Source organism: Corapipo altera, unplaced genomic scaffold (genome assembly GCF_003945725.1).
Source record: "Corapipo altera isolate COAL_440 unplaced genomic scaffold, ASM394572v1 74, whole genome shotgun sequence".
NCBI classification, from domain to species: domain Eukaryota; kingdom Metazoa; phylum Chordata; class Aves; order Passeriformes; family Pipridae; genus Corapipo; species Corapipo altera.
In genome coordinates this window covers 2,402,496-2,417,555 of record NW_020884934.1, presented here as the reverse complement: position 1 = coordinate 2,417,555, position 15,060 = coordinate 2,402,496, and the positions used below count along the sequence as shown (strand labels likewise).

General features: G+C 43.8%; 1 protein-coding gene across 2 annotated transcripts in view; it reads left to right on the top strand.

The window, feature by feature from the left end:
- Positions 1 to 12,767, top strand: part of FCHSD2 (FCH and double SH3 domains 2) — a 112,024-nt gene extending 99,257 nt beyond the window's left edge. For both annotated transcript variants that reach the window (XM_027660012.1, XM_027660013.1), the window contains 8 exons: positions 1,987 to 2,148; positions 5,535 to 5,669; positions 5,955 to 6,038; positions 6,166 to 6,343; positions 6,995 to 7,215; positions 9,165 to 9,294; positions 9,503 to 9,585; positions 11,254 to 12,767. In XM_027660012.1, the coding sequence (XP_027515813.1) occupies positions 1,987 to 2,148; positions 5,535 to 5,669; positions 5,955 to 6,038; positions 6,166 to 6,343; positions 6,995 to 7,215; positions 9,165 to 9,294; positions 9,503 to 9,585; positions 11,254 to 11,337 (1,077 nt within the window). In that variant the 3' untranslated portion in view covers positions 11,338 to 12,767. The remainder of the gene's footprint in view (positions 1 to 1,986; positions 2,149 to 5,534; positions 5,670 to 5,954; positions 6,039 to 6,165; positions 6,344 to 6,994; positions 7,216 to 9,164; positions 9,295 to 9,502; positions 9,586 to 11,253) is intronic.
- The last annotated feature ends 2,293 nt before the right edge of the window (positions 12,768 to 15,060 follow it).

Genomic DNA, 15,060 nt, shown 5'->3' with positions numbered 1-15,060 from the left:
TGTCTCTCAGAAGTGCTTTGATTGTTTGAATCAGGTTTAGAATCAAATGTTTTTAAAGTGAAAATGGAGCCATGTTTGGGGGTTCAGCTTAACAATAGTTAAGCTGACTTCTCAGTAGAAAGAGATGATTCTCTGATTCTGTAACAGCAACATGTAAAAACCAAGGAAAATACCAGGATCAAAACCAAGGAAAATACCAGGATCATCTCAGCTCAACACAAATTTTTATATATATAGTAAGGATTTTGTGTAAGATTGTGACACCAACTGACATTTTAATTCACTGTACACGTATTTTTTCATAGTCTGCTGTGCTTCAGCCACTACTGAAAAGGGAATTTCCCTCTAATTTTTGCCTGGATCCATCTGTTTTTCCTGGTTTTGCTTGGATTCCCAGTGCTGCTGACAAGTTGGTGTGTCAGGACAGGCAGTGATGCTGAAGGAAGGAGCTTCTGATCCCTGTGGAAGGGCCTGGAAGGGAGAGAAAGGACATGAAACTTTGCTAAAAATGGCCAGTGCTGTGAAAGGAAATGCAGGATGAATTCCAGGCTGTGTCAGTTGTTTCCTCCAGCAGTGACTCACTGAAGGAATTTTGGGAAATCACTTGATTTTTGTTGCTCTGCTGAGCAAGTGCAACGGGGGGGTAATGATAGAGCTGCACTGGACATAAATATCCTCAGATTTATTCCTGGGTTTCTCCTCCAGTTCTTTGAAATTCGGAATTTCTTGAAATCCTGAATTTCTTCGTGCTGCTCTTCCCATTGCTCCTGTTCAAGCTGATGAATAATTTGGATCAGAGTTGTGCTTTGCTGTGGATTTGTGCCCAGGATGCTGAAGTGAGCCCAGCTGTCAGAAAACCCCCCCTTTTTGTGATGTTCTGAAGACAAAACCCACGAAACTGTTTGTTGGAGCAGGATTGATTAATTTTGGACTTATTAATTTTGGACTTATTAACAGCCTCTGTTTCCATAACAAAAGAAGTTTCCTGGGATCTCTGGCGAGTGCTGAAAAGAGTTGGTGGGTTTGTGTGTGTTTGTATCACATCGGGTTTATTGATGTTTTAGTTACCAGCTCACAGGGGCTGCACACTGGAGTATTTGAATTCATTTATCAATTTAATTTAATGTTAGAAACCCTGGGATTTCTCTGGGTTGTCGTGCTTCAAAAATCCTTCAAAAATCTGCTCGAGTGTGTGAATAAGCAAATGTAACCTCTGAGATGTTCTTTTAAAAACTCCAACCTGTGGAACCGGCTAGGCCCGGAGCTTTTACATCCCTAGAAAAACCATTCCCAGTCTCTGGGCTCTGACCTGGCTGTGTTTGGGTGTTGTGCTGGTTTAAAGGTAAACCGGCAGGGGAAATGAACCCAACTCAAAAGAGAGATTATAAATCAAAATAACAATTTAATAAAATAATACAATAAGTACGATTATACAGACAAACAATTGGTTCTAACCCACAAAACCCAAATGTATAACCCATCACCCTGGGGCATGAACAGAGTGGTGTTCTTTGGGCCCCCTGAGTCCAAAGAAAAGGAGAGGGGAAAACCTGTTGGTGAGAGTGCTGGTGCAGTCTGGTCAAGAGTGGTGATTGCAGTCCGGTCGAGGGTGGTGGTCTCAGTCTGATTGAGAGTGGTGGTTGCAGTCTTCCTCTGGATCCCATGAGTGATTAAAAAAGTCCCAAAACTCCAAGATTATATATATTCTCCAGTTCAGGCAGGAATGCCCAGTACCTCCCTCAGGGCGGGGAGTTCCACAATGGGTGTGAGGACAGGAGCATCCTCCTGTCTCGCAGGCCTCTTAACACCCAGTTTATAGCCTGAGGAGTCAGGGCTGCTCTGGGCAGGTGGTGTAAATGGTCTATTGATAACAGTTTCTGGGAAATGGCATGGAAGGCTATAGAAAACACAGTTTTGGGTTACACTCACACAGTGATGAACTGGTCCCAGCTGTTCTAACTAGGACAGGTGTGTTTGTGCCCTCAGATCGTGAAGCTGAAGGCCGAGGCCCGGCTGGAGCTGCTCAAGCAGATCGGAGTGTCGGTGGACACGTGGCTCAGGAGCGCCATGAACCAGGTGATGGAGGAGCTGGAGAGCGAGCGCTGGGCCGGCCTGCCCTCGGCCCCCAGCAACGGCCCCGCGCACCTGGTACGTGAGGAACTTCTCCAGCCGCAACTCCGGACTTTGTGTGGGATGGAAAGAGGCCAGAGAGGCACTGGAGACGCTTCTCTCTGGAGCCAGGCTGGGAGAGCTGGGGGGGTTCACCTGGAGGAGAGAAGGCTCCAGGGAGAGCTGAGAGCCCCTTGCAGGGCCTAAAGGGGCTCCAGGAGAACTGGAGAGGTACTTGGGACAAGGGATGGAGGGACAGGACACAAGGAATGGCTTCCCACTGCCAGAGGGCAGGGAGAGATGGGATATTGGGAAGGAATTCCTGGCTATGAGGGTGGGCAGGCCCTGTCGCAGGTTGCCCAGACAAGCTGTGGCTGCTTGTGCTCATTCCCATGTATCTCCATGTTCTTCCCTCATTCCCACATTTCTCCATGATCTTCCCTCATTCCCACATTTCTCTATGCTTTTTCCTCATTCTCATGTTTCTCCATGCTTTTCCCTCATTCCCACATTTCTCCATGCTCTTCCCCGATTCCCATGCTTCTCCATGCTCTTCCCCGATTCCCACATTTTTCCATGCTCTTCCCTCATTCCCGTATTTCTCCGTGCTCTTCCCTCATTCCCACATTTCTCCATGATCTTCCCTCATTCCCATGTTCCTCCATATGTTTCCTTGGTGGTGGAGGCAAACCCTTGGAAAGAAAGGATTATTTGGATGTCCAGGTATTCTCCTCTGTGGCAGCTTTAGTTCAAAGAAGTGAGTGAGCATGGAATGGAATCTCACCCAACGCTTCCCCAATCCACTGTTTGCTTCCTTCAGGATGTTAGGATGTTTCTGCAAACACTTCCCAGATCCATTCTTTGGGATTCTGGGATTTTTCTCCTCAGAGGTTCCACACAGCTCGTGATGGTGTTTTGCAGGGAAGGCTATGATGGCTGTCTGTCTCCACAGGCTTTATTCCCGGGATTAGTACAGTCAGAAAGTCAGGTTGTAGTGTGCACATCCAAGCTTCAGCCTTCCCAAATCCCAAAGAAATTGCGTGTGTGGAAAGTGCTGAGTGAGTTTCACCTCAGATCCTTTCCAGCCACCATAGATGAGGATTTGTTCCAGAGCTGTGTTAAACAGTGTTTTATTCCCTTTTTCTCCTGTTCTCCACCTCCTTTAACTTCCAGTTGTGCCTGTTGGGTTGCTCCCAACTCCTTATTCCCTGTCTTCTGGGACATGGCAGCAGTTGGATCCAAGCCCGTGCTGGTCCTGCCACAGCGTGGGAGGTTCAGCTCTGAGGCTTATTTTCCCTTTTTACACTTCCATAGACTCCTGGATTAAAAAAAAACCCACTCTGTTGACCTTGGCAGGCTGGACAGGGACAGCCCAGAGCTGGAATTCTTAGAACTGCTCCCAAAATTATGCTGCTTGTCATTATTAGAGGAATTACTGCAGCACTTTCACTTCAGCCCCGAGGAGCGGGCAGTGTTTGATGTCCCAAATTTTGCCCCTGTTTTTCATGGCATCATTTGGGCAGCAAATCTCTCCATATATTTCCTTTTCAAGAGCTATAAAACAGGGAGCAGCACCGGTGCCTTTATTTCATCTACTCCAGTAAGGAGCTGAAGGAATTAATATCCCATCAGGATATTCTATCCTGATATCCATCAGAATAGAAGGATGAAATGCAGAATCCTGGGAAGGAAGACTGGGGGTTTTCCATGTTTTTTACAGCATGCCCCCCAACAAATAATAATGAGGGAATAATGTCACCATGGGCTTTGTGCTCTGTGTTTGCTGGGACCCGAAGCAGGACATGGGTATATATGAAACAAAACAAGATGGATTTTTTTTTTTATATATATATATATATATTTATTTATTTCCATACCTTTTTTCTCATTTTTCTCATCACCTCACCTGGATTTATTCCTGGCTTTGGTGCTTGTTCCACACCTTTGGTATCATTAAGCCTCATATATTTATTCCTTGATTTCTCACCTATTTATTCCTTCCCAATGCAGTTTTTCATCCCAGGCCCTGCAGAAGAATGAGCTTTATCAAACCAACCCCTCAGTTTTCTGTGTCCCTGTTTTCCCTCTCGATGCCTACTTCCCGAATGATTTTATGGAAAAGGAAGTCAGAGCAGCCACACAGTTAAAATTAAACCCCATTTTCCCTCCTCGTGTTAGAAAACCAGGAGCAGGTGTGGCACAAACGAGCCTTCCCAGACATGATCCACTAATTTCCATGATGTTCCCTATGGATGGCAGCTGGGACACAGCCCAGGCACAGCCAAAGGCAGAGACAGGAGGGAAAACCTTCCATTTGCCACAGTTTATAGTTGGTTGGAAATAAATCCAAGTGTTACCCACATGTAGGACAAGGAATTTTTGGTCATCCCAATGTCCATGAAAACACTGAAAGAGCAATGGAGGCAAACAGCACTTGAGTGGAAATTAGTGGGGGGGGAAAATCGTTGGAATTGCAAGGATTTAGTCAGGAAATTTAATAAAAATTCATGAAGTCCAGAAATGATGAATCTTTGTGCCCTTCTAGTCCAGGCTTAGAAGATGTTCCAGAGGGCTGGTTTAGGGAGGCTGCACAGGGGTTTTTTGAGCTCAGCTTAACTTTGTGTTGATTTCTCAGCCTTCCAGTTTTCCCAAGGAGGACCAAATTCACCCCTCCCATGAAAAGGAATAAATAAAGGGAAGATGGCAAAAGCAGAACAGTGCTGCCTTTCATTCCAAGGACTATTTTCACAGGATAATTCATCATTTTCACATGAGATAAAGTGTTTATTCAAAACCCAGCCCAGGCACGAGGCCAAAGCACAGCTCATGGCAGCCTTGCCCAAATTACATTCATAGAAACTTGTATTTTTCCAGCATTTTTCAGGTTTTATTTAAACTTTTATAGCAAGTGTTTTTCCTCTAAGTATTTTTTTTATTATTATTTTTAATAAACTGCAGCACATCTATTGTGCAGAATGTACTGATTTTAGGGCTTGATTTTTTTTCAACTTGAAATATTGCCACTGCAGATTTATTTTATAACTTGTGGTCACAGGTACGTGAAGCTTTTAGTGGCATAAATTCTCTTTTTTTTCCATTAAACTGTCCCGTCCCTGGAAGTGTCCAAGGCCAGTTTGGAGCAACCTGGGATATTGGAAGGTGTCCCTGCCCATGGCAGGAGGTGGAACTGGATGATTTTAAGGTCCCTCCCAACCCAAACCATCCTGGGATTCTGTGGTGACTCTTCTGATCTTATTTAAGGATCATATATTGAATATTATTAAATTGTTGGGGTTTGTCCACTTTCCACGAGTAGAAAAAAACTCACTGAAAAATAGGAATCAACTGGATTTGATTGTTCTTTTCTCACTGATACCTCTCAGCTGGAATTTAATGGCATTAACAAATGGAATTTGTTAAAACAGATCAATGCTGATGCAGAAAAAGAGGAAGGGGAAGAGTTTGAGGACAGCATGGACGTGTTTGATGACAGCAGTTCCAGTCCTTCGGGCACCCTCAGAAATTACCCCCTCACCTGCAAAGTTGTTTATTCCTATAAGGTCAGTGATTGATTATTGTTTTTAATTGGTTAGAAAAATTGTACCACAGACCACTAAGAAATGTGGGAGCTCACAAGGTGGGATTCAGGGGGATTCCATCTCTCCTTGAGGGAAAAAGGCTCTTGTGAGTGGTAATAAAGAGACACCTCATTTGGATTTTTTAAAGCATCTCCATCAGAAAACTCCCAGTGTTTTAAAAACCATTTTTTAAATAAAAATCGAGGTGAAAATGTTCTTTCTGCTGCTCCCGAAGCCACTTTTTCAACCTTCCTGTTCTCCCTTCAGGCTTCCCAACCGGATGAATTGACCATAGAGGAGCACGAGGTGTTGGAGGTCATCGAGGATGGAGACATGGAAGACTGGGTAAAGGTATCACTTTCCTGGGATTGTTTGCATGAATTCCATCAGAAATGAAACTTGGAATGGGAGGAAATACTGGGATTCTTTCCAGAGGATTGTGCACAAGCAGAGAATCTCTTCTGTGATTGGTTTCCAGGCACGGAATAAGGCAGGTCAGGTGGGATATGTCCCGGAGAAGTACCTGCAATTCCCAACTTCCAGCAGCCTCCTGAGCATGCTCCAGTCCCTGGCGGCGCTGGACAGTCGATCCCACACCTCCAACAACTCCACGGAGGTGGATTTAGTCTCAGGAAGCCTCAATGGAGACTCCAGTGGTAAATACCAGTGAAAAATAAACACTGTGTTAAGCTGCTTCTGGAAAATAGTCTGTATATCCAGTCTGGGAGAGTTCCTCAGATTCCATAGAATCACGGGATCACTAAGGCTGGAAAAGACCTCCAAGATCATCAGGGCCAACCTGTGACCAAATCCCACAATTCCCACAAAACTATATGGCATTTCTCATGTTTTGAACACTTCCAGGGATGGTGACACCCTAGCTTCCACTTCCCAGGTCAGCCCATTCCAATGGGCAAGGAATTCATTTTCCCTGATGTCCAACCTGAAATTCCCCTGGGGCAGTTTGAGGCCCTTTCCTTTCATCCTGTCAGTGATTTCCTGGGACAAAAGGCTGATCCCACCTGGCCACAACCTCCTGTCAGGACCTGACCTGGATGTGAGCACAGCTCAGGAATTCCCTCGTGTCAAATCTCCATAATTCACCTCCCAGATTGAGTTTAATGTCAATTAAAATTAAAGAAACGCAAAATAATTTGTCTCAGCAACAACAGAATCTTTCAGGCTGGAAAAGCACTTCCAAACCTTCAATTCCAGCTCTAAAAATCTGTGTTTAATTCCTGTTTTTTTCATGGCTTATTCCAATTATGCTGTTTGGGTTTTTTTTCCCCCCCCCTTTCCACCTTCAGTCTGTTTTGTAAAAGCACTTTATGACTACGAGGGGCAGACGGATGACGAGCTGTCCTTCCCAGAGGGAGCCATTATCCGCATCCTGAACAAGGAAAACCAGGATGACGATGGATTTTGGGAAGGAGAATTCAACGGCAGAGTCGGGGTGTTCCCGTCAGTGCTGGTGGAGGAACTGACGGCCTCGGAAAACGGGGACACCCCCTGGATTGGGGATATTCAGGTGGGTTGTTGGTTGGGGGAGTTGGAAAGGTTGGAAAGATCTGCCAGTTCTTCGGAAAAAAAAATGGGAATCGGTTTAAGAGGAAAAATCAACTGATTTAAGAAAAAAAATAGAGGCAATTTTAGGAAAAAAAGAACCAGGTTAAGAAAAAAAATCAGAACCAATTTAAGAAAAGCAATCAAAACCACTTTGAGAAAAAAAAAAAAACAGAATGAATTTAGAGAAAAATATCAGAACCAATTTAAGAAAAATAATCAAAACCACTTTGAGAAAAAAAAAACCAGAACCAGTTTAGAGAAAAAAAATCAAAATCAGTTTAAGAAAAGCAGTCAAAACCAATTTGAGAAAAAAAAAAAACATAACCAATTTAGAGGAAAAAAATCAGAACCAATTTAAGAAAAACAATCAAAACCAATTTCAGGAAAAAAAAACAGAACTAATTTAGAGAAAAAAAATCAGAACCAATTTAAGAAAAACAATGAGAGGCAATTTAAGAAAAAAAATAGAAGCAATTTGAGGAAAAAAAGAACCAGGTTAAGAAAAAAAATCAGAACCAATTTAAGAAAAGCAATCAAAACCACTTTGAGAAAAAAAAAAACAGAACGAATTTAGAGAAAAATATCAGAACCAATTTAAGAAAAACAATCAGAACCAATTTCAGGGAAAAAAAAACCCAGAACCAATTTAGAGAAAAAAAAATAAGAACCAATTTAAGAAAAACAATGAGAGGCAATTTAAGAAAAAAAATCCAGAACCAATTTGAGAAAAAAAATTAAGCAGCAATTTAAGAGGAAAGAAATCAGGAGTGATTTAAGAGAAAAAAATCAGAAGCAAGTTAAGAGAAAAAAAATCAAGCAGTGTAAGAAAAAAAATCAGAATCACTTTAAGAAAAAAAATCCAGCAATTTAAGAAAACAAGAATTAGAAGCAATTTAAGGAAAAAAAGATCAGAAGGAATTTGAGGAAAAAAGAACCAATTTAGGAAAAAAATCAGAACCAATTTGAGAAAAAAACCCACAGAAACAACTGAAGGAAAAAACCCACAGAACTAGTTTAAGAAAAAAAAATTAAGCCATTTAAGAAAACAAGAATTAGAAGGAATTTAAGAAAAAAAAAGATCAGAAGGAATTTGAGAAAAAAAGTCTGAACCAATTTAAGAACCAAACCCCAAGCCCTGAGTGCTTATATTTGAGTTTCTTCCCCAGTCTAATATTTCTCAAGGGATGTATTTTGGGAAATAGAGCAGATTTGTGACTGAAGGGAAATATTTGGATAGAAAGGAAGGGAACCAGAGGTGGAAATTCCCAGTCCTTGATTTCTGGCAGAGCCTGAGATGTCAAACACAACCTGGCACAAAAAGAGAACTCCAGGCTCTTTCAGCCCCAGTTTTTTGGGTTTATACTTAAATTTCTTCTGTGTCCTCTCAGCTTTGAGGGGCAGGATCCTCCCTAGTATTGGAATACATGAAATTTTGCCAAAACGTCCCATTTCAGTGGAGTTCTGTAATCCTTCTATTAGAAAATCACACACATTCCCACATGGAATTGTGATGGTAGAAACTGGACTTCCTTGTTCCCTATTTTTCCAGTGTTTTTATTCTTTACTTTGATACTGTGAAAAGGAATATTTAAATTAAATTTGTGCAGCTGAGAGGGGATAAAGCCCATGATCCCAACACTTTCTTGTGGATCTGTAGCCACACAACCTTTTTATTTCCAATAACCTTCAAAAATCCCTCGGAATTACCTGGGAGAGGCTGGAAATTCCTGCTGGGTGGCAACCTGTGATTTAAAAAAAACTGGGTCACTGTTCAATATCTTGGCTTTCCTTCCCACATGTTTCCTCTGGAGGGAAGCTGTTGGCATGGTGATGGCTCAGGAAACTGGGATGTGCCTGAGAAATTCCCAGGGGAAGGGTTTTTGCAGCCCCTTGGATGTTTTTTCCCCACAGGTTTCTCCAACTCCAAAGCCCAACAATGTCCTCCCACCGCTCCCGTTGTATGACCAACCTCCCACCAGTCCCTATCCCAGCCCAGATAAAAGAGGCTCCCAGTTCTTCCCGAGGTCTCCATCAACTAATGGTAAGAATTTTGGGGGATGGAAAAACAACCACTTCAGCCAGAGCTTCATTTGGGATGTCCCTGTTTCGGTGGAGGGGGGAAAAAAGGAGCATTTTTGCCACGTGAAGTCGCAAAATCAGCCCTTCCAAGGGCTTAGGAGCTTTAATGGAGTTAATTCAGCCAGGCTGAGGAGCCTCTTTGTGATGAGGGGCTGGTTTTATTCCCTCAGAAAACAGCTTCGGATCTGAGTGCCCGGGATTCTCCCAACCGCCGCGGATTCCCGCCGAAACTTCCTACGGAAAACTGCGACCTGTGAGTGAAACCCCGATCCCGGGGGGGGGGGTTATTGGGGTTACAGAGTAGGAATTGGGGTGGGAACATCCAAATCCAGGGGGGTGGGACAGCACCTGGGGATTGGCTCCCTGTGTCCTGCAAATCCAGTGATTCCCTATAAACCAGCAGTGTCCTGGATGAGTTTGTGTTCAGAGATGCCCTTGAGGCTCATCCAGGCCTGTCCTTCCTTATCCTGCCCTCCCGTGTCCCAGTTCTGCGTCCATGTGAGGCTTGGAATCAGGAATTCTCACCGGGGAGGAAATTCCAGCCGTAATGATATAAAATAAAATAAAATATAGGTGTTACTTGATATAAAATAGGTGTTACTTGATAAACTTGGGGCATTGGGAGGTGATTTCTGGTCTTGCCACATGTAAAAACCCCTCAGCGGAGCTGGAAAAAGAGGTGAGGAATAAATACCAGAGGAGTTTAGTCTTATGTTTTGTACAATTCCTGCTTTCCAGCAGTTTGCTGCACTGTCCTGGCATTACTTGGATTTAGAGTTATATTTATTTCCAGCCCCTTTGATTTGAGGGATTTGGATTCAGAATTCTCGATGATCAGATCAATATATTTTGTGTTGTCTTTGCTGCTTAGGAAAAAGTAATTTTGCCAGAGAAGGAAAGGAAGAATTTAATCACTTAGAATGTGGCAAAATACCTCTCCTGGGATTTACTTGGAGGGTTTCAAAGTCCTGAACCAAATCAGAACGTTTGTCTTTTCCTGGCCTCTTTTCACTTTTCCTCAGTGAATGAGGTTGCAGAAAAAAAGAGCGTTTCTGGATATTCCAAGAATATGTTCTGAATATTCCAATGAATATTGCAGTGAATTAGCCTTGGCCATGGACACACAAGAGGCAGGAGCAGCACTACATCATTCAGGGCTTAAATATTGATTTCACATTGATTTCCTTGTAAGACTCACTAATCCAGCCTTTGTAGATTTATATTTTCCTAATGGATTCCTTGCAATTTATTGTCTTTTCGAGATACCACTGCAGTGTTGTGCCTTGATCCAAAGGATTTCTGTTAATACTGCATTTTAAAGATATCCAGGATATCCAGTACTTGGCAGTTTGGGATGGAATTGCCCCACAGTTCATTATTTTCCATAGCAAGTCACTCTGTATTCCGAAATCATGTCCTGAAAACCCTGGTAGCACTAAAGATGAGCAAAAAGAACTCGATGGAAGTGGCAGAGTGTGAGAATAACCCTAGATTTCAGGGATGTGTCTCAAGCTCAGTGATGGACAAAATGTAAGTCCCTTAGAGGCAACAAAGCGTTCAGGCAGTTCCCACCCCACAGAAATTCCAGGGAAAAGCACCGTCAGATTCAGCATTTGGTGTAAATTCCAAGGTGTTTTCCAGTTTCCCGCCCTGGGTTATCCATGGGTGCAGGAAGAATGGGCAGGGGAAAATCAGCTGTGGTGGCTTCCCTGGGACATTGGAGCTGAATCCAGCTGGTTCCTCCTCCCTGTCTGTTCACTTCAGCTTGAGGGACAAGCCCAAAGGTGGCTTTTAGTCTGTGCCAGAGCTGGGATTTGCTGGTTTTCTGCTGGGATTTGCTGGTTTTCTGCTGGGATTTGCTGGTTTTCTGCCGGGATTTGCCCGTTCTGTGGCGGTCACAGGCTGATTTTGGCCGTTCCAGGTGCGAGCAGCTCCTCCACCCCCCACCCAGCACCACCGCCGGCCCCCGGAGAAGATCGAGGACGTGGAGATCACCCTGGTGTGACCGGGGGGGGGCTGAGCAGGAGGGCTACAATCAAGACCAAACCCAGCATTTGGTCCCTCTCCCATTTTTAGGCACCTTTGCATGAAGAAGACTTTGGAATAGAGCGGGACACCGGGAGGGTTGGATTTTGGCGGATCCCTTCCCGCGGCCGTGAAGATTTTTGTGCCTTTTTTTGTTTGTTTTTTGGTTTCTCTCCATGGGTTTTGGCCTCTCTTAGCACAAAGCAAGCCCAGCAGAGGATTTGCCTCGGAGCAGGCTTTTCCTCCTGGCTGAAGATGCTCCGTTTTTTTCCCGAGGAGACTGAGGAATGAGCCTCCTTCCTGCAGCTTAGTCATAGCACCCTTTGCTCCCGTGCATTAGTACAGTATATTACTGTTGCCATAGGAATGTGCTGAACATTGTGGATCCTTCCAGTAGCATTGGATTGTCCGATCAGGTGTTAAATCAGATCCCGTGGAATGAAAAAAAGGGAACGGGAAAATCAGTCGAAAGGAGAGGCTGGCTCCTCTTTCACCCCCCTGCAGAAAGGAAGAAACAGGAAAAGAAGCTCCTGGAGGAGCAAAAGACCACGGGGGGGTTTGTTCCCCTCGTCAGGAATCATCAGCTGGACCCTTCTGCTCCTTGGATTCCTATTTACACAGGACTTTTTAGTCCCAGAGGACCTACTCTGGAGGTGCTGAATCAGTAGCAACATCTTGTTCCGTAGCATAAACCAGAAAAGTAAGTGAGGTTTTGTCTAGATCTGCAAATCGAGCTGCTTTATTTTTTGTTTTCTTAGCAGATTTTGGGGATTTGGGTTTGTTGGGGTTTTTTTTAAAGTGTTTGGGTCATTCCTACCCCAGTTATTGCTGTGTGCTTAATTATCCAACGTTAGCAGATATCTTTGTCATCCAACCACCTGGCTTGAGTTAGAGGTTCCATTTTAAGAGTATTTACATGCATTTAGTTGTTGCATTGGACGGTCCTGTAGCGTTTTCCCAGTGAATCCCATCAACCAGCCAAAGCCAGGGAGCCTGGAGCTCCCTGTGATGCCTTCACACCACCTTGGTGCCCAAGATCTGCTCTCCAGTTCCTCTCAGGAGAGAAGCAGAGAGAAGAATTGCAAATTTCCCACTGGAGAGCTCTGAAAAAGGGAGCTTTGCTTTCGCTGTGCTTTTGAAGAAAAGGGTTCTGAGGTCGGAGGTGGAGAGGGAAAAACTGGCTGAGAACAGGTTTTTTTTGGGTCCTGGCTGAATTATTGTCAGCAATGTCCATCAGAGGGAGGATCAGAGGCATCCCCAGGTTGGGTTTTGAGCTGTTTCTGTGGGTTCTCTTGTGTCTTCATTGGGTTTTTGTTCAAAGCCAGTGAGTTTTCTACCTTTAGTTTACTAACAAGGGCTATTTTTTGAGGCTGCATTTACAAAAAAAAAAAAACAAACACAAAAAACAACTCATCTTAGGAGATTCTTTCATAAACTTTGCACATACCTGTAAATCCCAACCCAAACTGGGTCTCCGAGACATCTGTGCTTTCCAGTCTCCTTTCCCAGTGGGATCCTTAACCAAGAGTGGGGCTGTTTGAAGACAACAACTCATGGATCAGTTCTGAAATCAAGGACTGTCCAATGAAGTCTTTTTTTCCATATTTTTTCCTTTCTTTTGCACCTCTTGTCCTGTTGATCTGTTTGAGGTCTTTTTATGTGTTTATCAAACTTATTCTTAAGTTTAAAAAAGAAAAGTTTTTAAAAAAGAAGATTTAACTGCAAATATTTTGAGATCTTCACAACGCAGAAGAAAACCAAGTGTTGCCATAAACCTTCATTTTTAATTCCTTCGGCCAGTTTTTTCTGTGTCCTTCATACCCGGACTTTGGGAAAAAAAATTCAGAAAGTTTTATTTAAAAGTCTCTTTAGTTGTATTTTAAAATATTTTCTGTAAGAGCTGCTAATTTTATTTAAAATACAAAAGTGAAAAAAGCTACAAAAAAAAAAAGTAAAAAAAAAAAAAAAGGAAAAAAAGCTGTAAAAAGTTGCAAAAAGATGCCTCCTTTTTAACTATGATTTCTTCATACAGGGCATGTATCGGCCGTCGCATCGTGTACAGTGTCAGTACACTGAAAGCATCAGTTGCTTTCTTTATATTGGCTGTAAAAAGTTTGTATTTATTATGTATAAAAAGTTGAATAATAAAAAAGTGGAACTAAATCCAGGGTGCTGTGGAGATTTGGGGGGGGGGGGATTGAGGGACAACCTGAAGGATGGGGATAAAAATCGACATTTTCTTGGGTGGGATTGAGGGAGAACCTGAGGGCTGGGGATAAAACTCGACGTTTTCTGAAGTGGGCTTTTTGTGGTTTGGGTTTTTACCCCGAGATTTGAGTTTTCTGCTCAGCAAAACACTTGTGCACCTGCTTAAAGCGAGCGTTAAAACTGGTTTTAAGGTGGTATCTAAGAGGAACAAAACGGTGCCAGAAACGAAGAGCCAGAACAAAGCTGCTGTTATCAAAATAATTGCTTAATAGCCTTGATGCAATTAGGGTAATTGGGTAAAGAAAGCAGGGAGAGTGATTGATAACAGCCCTTCAGTGTGATTGTCCCTTAATGGCCTTGATTTGCCTAATTGTGCCAGGAGTATTCCCAGTGCATCCCAAACCTCTACAGCTTTAGGATCACTCTGTGGATTAGGATCCCTTTTGTGGGGGATTTGCCTTCCTTGGAAGCCACCTGTGGTGAGCAGCTCCCTGCTGGGCTGATCCTGGTTTCCCGAATATTGCTTATCCACGAGCTCCACGTGCCAATTCCCTCCCTGGTTTTGGAGCCAAGACTCTTTTCCCTGACTGAGCCCAGCCAGACATTCCTGCAGGATGGAGTTGGATATTTAATCTTCTGCTCTTCACACAAGCTTTCATTTTTTTTCCCTTGAGCTCCTGCAGCCTCTTCCTTTGAGAATTCCCATCTTCTCCTGCTTTGTATGTGCATTCTTGATGCTCCTTCACAAATTCTTGTCGTGCCTTGCTGCTTTGACCGCTCTGTCCTTTCCTTTCAGCTTCTTCCTCGTGGCATCCCTCCTTTTCTTCCTGCATCTCTCAGCTTGGGCTTCTTTTCACCATCACTATCCTTAGGAATGATGTTACTCCTCAAATCCACCAGCGGAGCCACTTTTCCTTTACTCCATGTTTAACAGGCCTCTGCTTTTTCTCCTTCCCCTTCCCCAAAAGCTGTGCTGTCCCAAAACAGATAACTCTGTGATCACAACATTCCTACCATTAACCTGTTCTCCCTGAAAACCTCTTTTCCCCTGAAGTGTTTTCCCAGCTCCAGCTCCCATTGCTGCCGTTTCCCTGGAAGTTGGACACGGTTTGGGCAGCACAGAGTGACCACTTAGAGGCAAAAAGAGGTGCTGAGGGAAACCAAACGCTCCAAAGGTTCTGTTTTCTGCTTGGGATAGTTAAAGAGGAGGAATCTGGGGAACTTAGGCTGAAATGTTGATCCCTGGAAGTTGGCAGCACGACCTGTTAGAACTGGAGGTTTCTCTCATGGCTCTGGTTCCCAGATTTTGGCTTTAAATGTAGATGTAGATGGGATATTGGGAAGGAATTGCTGGCTGGGAGGGTGGGGAGGCCCTGGCACAGGTTTCCCAGAGAAGCTGTGGCTGCCTCTGGATCCCTGGAAGTGTCCAAGGCCAGGTTGGAGCAACCTGGGCTAGTGGAAGGTGTCCCTGCCCATGGCAGGGGGTGGGACTGGA